General features: G+C 42.8%; 1 protein-coding gene across 1 annotated transcript; it reads left to right on the plus strand.

Annotated features, from left to right (window-relative positions):
- Nucleotides 1-1768: 1768 nt before the first annotated feature.
- Nucleotides 1769-9743, plus strand: LOC119810022 (stromelysin-1). Its single transcript, XM_038323316.1, has 10 exons — nucleotides 1769-1864; nucleotides 2715-2959; nucleotides 3053-3201; nucleotides 3314-3439; nucleotides 5062-5226; nucleotides 5372-5516; nucleotides 6028-6161; nucleotides 6545-6704; nucleotides 8336-8439; nucleotides 9643-9743. The coding sequence occupies exons 1-10, from the start codon at nucleotides 1769-1771 to the stop codon at nucleotides 9741-9743; spliced, it is 1425 nt and encodes a 474-aa protein (XP_038179244.1).

Here is a 9743-nt window from a genome sequence, read left to right on the forward strand (position 1 = left end):
ATCCTGGATCCTCTAAAGGTTCGCCACGAACCCTGGTCTTCACATCAGCATCAACAGACTATTCCCTCTTCTTTCAGTCAAGAGAAAAATACAGATTATGTCTCATCTAAAGATAGAGAATTATAGAACTCTGGTTTGACAGACTTTTAAAGAAAACCCAGAGTGGAAATGGATGTCTTCTGCGGTGTGATGTGTTGCTCTGGGCAACTGGCTGTTAGGCATCTGGTTTGCATCTCCAGTGTGGTGATCTCATTCTTAGAAGAGTGACCCTGTTTTACATACCTTCCCAACTTGAAAAACAAATTGAACAAAAAGGAAATGTGAAAGACATGCAAAGGGAAGGAGGCAGCAAAGGAAATGCCTCTGTGAGCACAATGACCATTAATCCAGTTCTCACCTCCAGCACAGGTTGCTCCTCAGCAAGCAAATGACCCAAACACAAGCAGTCTACAATGAAGGGGAAAACTGGGAGAGGTGGGCAAGAAAAAGGGAGAGGGTACTGAGCTCAATACAATTTTATAAGAGTGTCTGAGGTCTTCACTGTAGTCTTACACCATACACCAACAATATAAGCAGTGTTCTGATTGATAGGAAGAGGAGGGGAGGGGAGAAAAAGGGGAAGAGGGGAGAGGATAGAAGGAGAGAGGATGGGAGGGGAAGGGACAAGAGAGGAGGCAAATGGAGGGGAGAGAGACTGGAAGAAGGGAGAAGAGAGAAGAGAAACAAGCTAAAGAAAAGCATAAGCAAAAATATCCGGGTATTTTTTTCCACTCCAGAGCATCTACTAATTTTATTCTAAAGACAAGAGAAAAATACTGATAAAAAGTCTATAAGATAAAACTAAAATATTTCATTAACATTTCTTTAATTCTATGAATCTTAAGGAAAAACTTTTGTGGCTTTATTTTCTTTTAACAAATGGCCTCCAGAAATAAGACTAAACCCCCAGATGGTTAGCTTCTTTCTTGTAGATCCGCTTTCTTCTTCTCTTCATCAAATTCTTGACTGGGCATGGTTGGCACTCACCCTTAATTCCATTACTTAGGAGGCAAAGGTGATGAATCTCTGTGAGTTCAAAGCCAGCTTCGTCTCCACAGTGAGTTTCAGATCAGGGCTACACAGTGAGGTTCTGTCTTAACTAATCAATCAATAAATAAGCAGATGAAAAATCAGTAGTGGGCTTAAAAAAACTTTATAAAGGTGATTTTTCCCCTTCCAGTTTCCTTCTGGATGCTTCATCCTGTGCTTACAGTGTGTGGTGACATATAGTATGTGCTGTAGTGACATCATGTGTTATAGGCAGTGGCAATGACATACAGTAAGAGCTGTGGGGACACACAGTATGGCCTGTAGTTATATAGGTACATATTTCTCTGTATTCAGCTTTGTCTTCTAGAAGTTCTTCATAACTTGGGGTTTTTACTAAGTTAGTCCACGTCTATCCAAGTCACAAACTATAGTTAAGTTTTCCAAATTAAAAAAAAAGTCCCAGTTTTCTATCCTGTCAGGCAGGAAGCATTTCCGGGAGATTAATCACTGTTTTGCCTTGCAAAATTCAGAAGGTTCAGAAAACTTGGTAAAGAAGGTTGTATCACCCGACTTTGATTTTTGGTTTTTGGAAGCAGTCCCACTTGGATGGAAGCAAGATGAGTCAGTTTGCGGGTGATCGCCACAAACAGAGTCCCTCTATAAAGTCGGGTTCAGGAGGGTGGACATAGGAGGAGGTAGAACTCAGTGAAGGCAGCTCAGAGCCGAGGAAGCCGTGGAAATGAAGAGTCTCCTGGTCCTGCTGTGGCTGTGTGTGGCAGTTGGCTCGTCCTACCCGCTGCATAGTAGCGCCGACTCCGACATGGAGTTTCTTCAGGTAAGAGGTGGAAATGGCTCTGGGCTCTTTGGCAGGGCACGGTTTTACAGTCCACACACTGGTTCTGACTGCCTGGGTAGAAGTGGTTCTGCAATGGAGGAGTGTTAGAAGGTCTCAGAATCACATGATTCTTACTTTGGTACAGAAGAAACAAAGGCCATCAGTGTTGGGTGGTACTTTGAAGATCACACATGTTGGCAGCGGTAGCAGCACTAACGCTGGAGGCTCAGGGGTGACAAGAGACGAGAGCGCAAACTACACCTTGCGTTGGACCATCCTTTGGGGCTTGAGTCCAGTGTAGCTCAGAAAAATATTTATAGTGTTAGTTCATGAGAGGCTTGCCTAACTTTTTCCTAGTAAGCCACTATGAAAAGTGGAAAATTGAATGAATTAAATATAATTATCCCAAACAGACAAATATTCTCACGAAGGCTTATTTGTTCCTTTTGACTTTCTCTGCACTAAATACTTCTGAATTTCCCCTCACTACCATTGCTTTAACAACAAAAAAGACACTGTTGCAAAAATAAAGTCAGGAAGGGGCCATCCCTGACAAATTAAATGAAGTATTCTGCTTACGATTTCAGCGAACTAGAAAAGTAGGTCAAAGAGATTAAGAAAAGTAAAGCCATTGCTGGGTTTGGTGGCCCAAACCTGTAATCCCAGGGCTCGGGAGGCAGACGCCGGTATCATGAGTTCAAGCCGTCTGAGCACGAATTCAAGGAGTTCCTCGATTACATATTGAGATTCTGTCATGATGAATGAAATAAAGAAGGTGTGTGACATTTACTACAAATAACAATATCAAAAATATCAGAACTGACACTTAAAAGCTGTATTATCCCATTAGAAATACTTAGAAAACTACTACGGCCTTGCAAAAGATGTGAAGCAGTTCGTTAAGAAAAAGGACAGTAGTCCTGTTGTCAAAAAAATCCAAGAAATGCAGAAGTTCCTCGGGCTGGAGATGACAGGGAAGCTGGACTCCAACACTATGGATGTGATGCTCAAGCCCAGATGTGGCGTCCCCGACGTTGGTGGCTTCAGTACCTTTCCAGGTTCGCCAAAGTGGAGGAAAACCCACCTCACCTACAGGTAGGTAATTGGGTCCAAAGTTTTCACACAATGCTAACACTGCCAGAGGCCTTGCAGCAACACACATTCCCTTCTTCCACTTCTCTCATCCAGGGTTGAAAATTATACACCGGATTTACCGAGAGAGAGTGTGGATTCTGCCATTGAGAAAGCGTTGAAAGTCTGGGAGGCGGTGACCCCGCTCACGTTCTCCAGGCTCCCTGAAGGAGAGGCAGACATCATGATCTCCTTCGCAGCTGGAGGTAAAAGCCCAAGAACTGAAACACACATTTCCCAGTGGCATCTTACTGAAAATGTCACATGGAGGTCCTAACCAGCAATTGTCAGTTCTAAGTATGCACCCTTTGCCTTCAGAACATGGAGACTTCATTCCTTTTGACGGGCCTGGCGCAGTCTTGGCTCATGCGTATGCCCCTGGGCCGGGGATTAACGGGGATGCTCACTTTGATGATGATGAACAATGGACAGAGGACGCCACAGGTTAGTACTCTGCCTCTCAGCTGGACTTAGTGTTGGAAAATTTTTGTAATCAGCCTTACTAATGCTAGAATGTGTTCTGGATTCCAATGGAACACATTTTATTTGTTGTTGTTTTAATAATTGCTTAGTGTAGTTTCTGGTGCCTAAAAAGCATTTATTTTCCTAATAAGCACAAAATAAAATATATCACTAAATGTTTGACCTCTCTAACTTTGATGTGATTGTTTGTTTTATCTTATTATATTTTGTTCTGTTGGTATCTCTTAGAAGCCTCTTCTTTTCCAATGAGAGAAAAAAAGGGAGTGGGTCTGGGGGGAAGGAAGGTGGGGAGGAGCTGGGAGGGGCAGAGGGAGGTGAAGCTCTAATCAGGATATATTGCATGAGAAAAAACTATTTCCAAAAAAGAGGGAAAATCATGAAATTTTTAGCAGTTGTGGATCTTGAACGAGCTACAGGCTACTCTTACTTAAGGTTCCTAATGGTATCCAACTGTATAGTCAAGCAATACAACAGGGGAGTGCATTGATTCCTGTCATTTGCCCTCTTTACTTCTCAAACCAGAAGCCAAAATTAAACTTCAGAAATCTCAGGGGTTTTTGTTTGGTTGGCTGGTTTTGTTGGTCTTAATAAGCTTTCAATTTTGTGACTTCTAGTTAGGATGATTTTTAATCAGTTTCTGAAAGAAAAGAACCATCCCTGAAGGACAATGGCAGAACTGTCTAGGCAGGTTTCTTTTCATAACTTTGGGGATTGACTAAGTTTTCAAAAACTTGACTGAAATAAATTGTATTACTTTCGAGATTAACTGGGATTCATAATGAAAATATAAACTGAAATATGTAGAAAGTACAAATATAAGTTTTGCACCGAATAAAATTCTTGTGTTATGGAATTATCATTTCCCCACCCCACCCCCACAGAGGACCCTTTTTTAAAAGGAGAACTTCCATGGGTCCACATCATCCACAGGGAACATCTGTTAGAGTTCTGCCAATCTCATCACCTCGCAACTTCAGCCTGAGAGGCTTGTCTCCCACCGTTACAGTGAGAAGAAAGTGAGCACAGTTAGAATCCAAGAGTTCATTCATGGCAAACACTGAGGCATGCTATGTTTAAACCAATTTTACAAACCCTATGCCATCTCTCTCCTTAGTCGTCATCTGGGACTTGGTATGAGAAAGGATGTAGGCAGAATCCAATGGAAAGTGCAGGATTAGGGTTAGTGAAGGGTTTTACGTGGGAGATGAATACTACCTGAGACGAGTTGACTGATCCTGAAATTGTCAGGTGCTAACCGCATGGAGCAGTTTTAGCTTTTTGTGGGCTAAGGAAAAGAGAGAGCTCTGATGTGCTAGACAATAAGTGATCTCCATTCCGACTGCAATGAGTCAGGTTGCTGCTCAGACCGTTTGAAGCCAAAGAGAGGACTGCTGGGTGAGTCTAGGTCCTTCAGACTGAGCTCAAGCACGAGTTTTCAAAGACACGTGTTTTGTTCAATAAGACAGCAAACAAAGTGAGTACAAGCCTGTGTGTTTTCAAGAAGTAAATAAATGCTGTACACTGCTCACCTATATGATATACATGCAGTTAAAGATAAGCAACTATTATGATTTCTTCCATAGGTACCAACTTATTCCTGGTTGCTGCTCATGAACTTGGCCACTCCCTGGGTCTCTTTCACTCAGACAAAACTGAAGCGTTGATGTACCCAGTCTATAAGTCCTCCACAGACCTGGCCCACTTTCGCCTCTCTCAAGATGATGTGGATGGCATTCAGTCCCTCTACGGTGAGTGAAACTGGAAAAGGGAGTCCTGTGATACCACATACTTGCCTGTAATCCAAGTCAGAGTTCTGGAGAGTTTGGGGGAAGCACACAATTGACAGGGCCCACATTTCTCCTAACTTTGCCTCCTTTAATCTGTTCCCTTTAGGACCTCCCCCAGCATCCCCTGATGTCCCTGTGGTACCCAGCACACCTAATTCTCCGGAACCTGAGTTATCACTGATGTGTAGCCCTGATTTGTCCTTTGATGCAGTCAGCACCCTTCGGGGAGAATTCTTGTTTTTTAAAGACAGGTCAGACAAAAGAACCCTAAATTTATTTTTGATTAAAATGCTTAGAAAGGATAGTCACATGAATACATACATACATATATATATATGTATATTTATAACATTACACACACACATTACACACACACACACCTCACTCACTCACTATGGGAATTGTGGGTGATATTTTAGTTACTAATTTCATGCTGTTTCCTGTGTCTTGCGTGTGGTTAAAGCTTATGCTGAACTAATTAGCTGACATTGACATGATGGAGAGTTTTGCTTTCCCAGATGTTGTCTGGAAATTTATGGCAGGAGGACTGCTATGGTTTTCCTTTGGGGAGTGTGGAGGGAGTGAGACAGAGACAGAGAGACCCAGAGAGACCTATTTTCCTAGTAATGACATTCCTACATTTTGGTTACCCAGCCCAGAGGATGAAAAAACTTTGGGTGAACTGGGACAGAGAGGTGACACACTAAAGATGAAAGGTTGCTTTTCAGTTGTCACCTGTCTTTCTCTTACATCTATTTTTAGGCATTTTTGGCGAAAATCTTTGAGGATCCCCGAACCTGGCTTTTATTTGATCTCTTCGTTTTGGCCGTCCCTTCCTTCCAGCATGGATGCTGCCTATGAGGTTACCAACAGAGATACTGTCTTCGTTTTTAAAGGTGACCTTTCCACAGCATTACTTTAACTTAGTGGAACAAGCCTTCAGGTGGGAAAAGTGAACAGGGCTTTTCTTCACTATGTCCAATTCTGTGTAATTAAAAAATAGGCAAAGATAATAAAGAATCACATAAAACCAAAATTTCATTTACAGTTTAAAATGAACTCCGGGAGATATATTGCCCAGGTTGAAAATTCCCTTATTTGACTTCTGTTGATTCTTTCCAGTTGGGCATTTTTCTTGAATGCCCATCACACAGCTAAGGCCTAAATTTATTCACCGTGAAAAAACATGGTGTAAAGAATGTATTTCCAAAATTGCAAGGCATGATTCCTGGACTTTTAACACTACTGATGTTTCTGTCATTCTTTTGTTTTTGTACAGGAACTCAGTTCTGGGCAGTCCGAGGGCAGGAGGAGCAAGCAGGTTACCCTAAAAGCATCTACACTCTTGGCTTCCCTCCCACTGTCAGGAAGATTGATGCCGCTGTGAGTGCTAAGGAGACGAAGAAGACCTACTTCTTTGTGGACGACCAATACTGGAGGTGAGATGCTGGGAGCATTACTTTGTGAAGAGACCGCCTGAGAATTGCTTCCGCCCTAGAGAAAATGCTTCCGCCTCACGCTTATCCTTACTCTTCCTCTCTGGGTGAGAACAGGGGCATTGACAATTGGGGGGGTCAGAAACCCACACAGGGGCATTGACAATTGGGGGATGCCAGAAACACACATAGGGCCATTGACAACTGGGGCCGGGGGACCTAGAAACATGGGTGCATCTTCCAACAGGCATCTCTTAAGTTTAGAGCGTGTGTCTCCTCCTCTCACCCACTCTGTGTAGCCCCTTTTCTCTACCTGCTCAATCCTGCACATACTTCAAGCTCATTCTTAATAACTTCCACCTTCATGAAGTCTTTGTTTCTGAACTTCATAATGAGCCCATGCCCCCATTCATCGCTCTTCTGCCAGTGACCCAGAGTTATTGTTCCTATGTGTGGGTTGTCATCCTCTCAAGGACTTCAGCTAAGCTCCTACACTGATGACCTCTGCCTGGTTACAGATGAGGTGCAATAGCAGACCAGTTCCATGGTTTCCACTGAGGACTCCTCACAGACTTCCTGAGTCCTTCCTGAGTCCAGATGTTGAGACTTCAAGGCAGACCATCCAGTGTGCATCTCATTGGCCAAAACCACACTTACTGCACTTTTTGTCTCATTCAGTCTCATTTGCTGGGGAGCTTCCATAGACAACTTCAGTGTACAGTGTAGGGAAAGAATAGACAGCCTAATTATGGTGGTGAACTGGAAAGTATAGTTTCTTGTTTTTAATATCCAACTTTTAAAATTTCTTTTATCATTTTATGAGCATTTTGTGTCTGTCTGTATGTGTATGTACTTACACATGCACCACATTCATGTGGTACCCTTATAGGCAGAAATGCGTATAGAATTCCTCTGGAATTGGAGGTACAGATGGTTGTAAGCCACCATGTGAGTGCTAGGGACCTAACCTGTGGCCTTTGTAAAAGCAGACATTGCTCTTAACAGCTGGCCATAACTTCAGCCCCAAATATTCCATATCTATTTCTGAGAGCGTATCTGTGTAAAAGTGTGTACATGGGCATGCAGGTGTCCACAGAGGCCAGAAGAGGGAACCCCCAGATGCTCTGAGGCTGGAATTATAGGGAGCTGTAAGTCATCTGACTGTGGACAGTGACATGAACTGCAGTCATGGGAAAGAACAGCAAAAGTGCTCTTAACCACTAAGGCATCCCTCTAGCCATGGAAATTGTATTTCTGACCAGTAACTTAGTCCACACATACATGCGTGGTTCACTTATATGCAGACATATGTACACACGGTTGTATATTCACACGACCATAAAAACAAGTAGCTGTGTCTGTGTAGATGATTTGTGATTGAAAGAAGATCTGAAGATTCTCTTGTCCAGGCTTAAGAAAGACAGTAACAAACAGTATTGCTGTAGTAGGCTGTTGTCCTGATCCCAAAGTAGCTATGATTTAAGAGCTAAGTTTTTACCTTATGAGAAACACATGGTACTAAGCTTGACGCTTATGAGCAAAACTTGGAACGCTTGCTGGAATTCCACAGGCTCACGAGTGTGGAGAGCACACCCTCCAGGCACTGCTGAACTGCACTCTTGCTTCTTCTGCAGATTTGATGAGAAGAAACAATCCATGGAGCCCGGATTTCCCAGGAAGATAGCCGAGGACTTCCCAGGCATTGACTCAAAGGTGGATGCTGTCTTTGAAGCATTCGGTAAGAGGACCTGTACTCTGCTGGCAATAGGGCTCTTGAAATGCTCTGTACTATGAGAATACAGAGGAGGATTACATCATTTTTAATAACATATTTTAAAGAATCAGTACTCTCTTCTCTCCCAAGAACTTCAACTCGTTTGCTTTGGTGGCATTTACAGTTCTCCTTCAGGTGAGCTGTTTTGACTCATGAAGGCGAAGAACACAGACTCTTCTACTGTACACATGTGTGGAAGACACAGTGCTGGCATGAGCTGCTGCCGTTCTTGATCCATGTTATTACAAAGCTGCCGCCAGTGGTGGACCTGCTTTAAGGCTGGCTGGCCTTCTCAACTGCATGTTTCCACTATTCAATTGTAGACTTTCTCTGTCTTTCCAGACTCAGTGACTAACAGCATTGCTTCTTGTAAATATTCATCTTTCCATGCACCGACACTTAAGGAATTTTTCCTATGCAAGAGTAAGCTGGTGATTGTTACTGACACTGAGCGCCACATCTGCAGAGAGGAGAGGGCGTCGAGCTTCAGTCACTGGCTACCTAGGGCCAGAAACAGCTCTAGGGCTGGAAGATGATGACGGGAGAAGAAGGACTTGGAGCAAAGGAAATAAAGCTTAGTTTCAAACAAGCAGGGATGTTTTTATTTTTTATTTTTTCTGATTGTAACACAGACTCAGTGCTGTCTCCTTCCCTCCCTGGCAAGTACACTGAGGCAAATATTAACATCTGCCTAAACTTCAGCATTTATCAGAAAGATGGAATTAGATAGGCTACGTCAGGGAGCTCTTGCCCAATCAGGTTTTTAAAAAATAGTAGCTTTATTAATGCCTGACATTTTCCCTGACACAGACTAAAACTACAGAGATACTCTGTGTTGTTTTGTTGCTGTTTTCTCTGATGAGCAAGGGTTTAAACCCAGTACTTAGAATGCTCTATGCAATGGTTTGAATGTATGATTTGGACATTCTAGGCAAGGGTTTAAACACATGACTTAAAACACTCTAAACAAGTGTTTGAACACATGATTTTGGACACTCTAGGCAAGGATTTGGACACACAACTTTGGACACTCTAGGCAAGTGTCCTACCACTGAGTCACATCCCTGATTCTCTCTGTTTTTCACTTACCTCTTCCTGAGCTGTTTATCTTTCCAAGTTTCTACTTAGAAGAAAGTAGCTCACATTTTCTCTTGTCTTTACATGCAGGGTTTTTCTATTTCTTCAGTGGATCTTCACAGTTGGAGTTTGACCCAAATGCAAAGAAAGTGACCCATATGTTGAAGAGTAACAGTTGGTTCAATTGTTAG

The sequence above is a fragment of the Arvicola amphibius genome, chromosome 3, assembly GCF_903992535.2.
Source record: "Arvicola amphibius chromosome 3, mArvAmp1.2, whole genome shotgun sequence".
NCBI lineage: Eukaryota > Metazoa > Chordata > Mammalia > Rodentia > Cricetidae > Arvicola > Arvicola amphibius.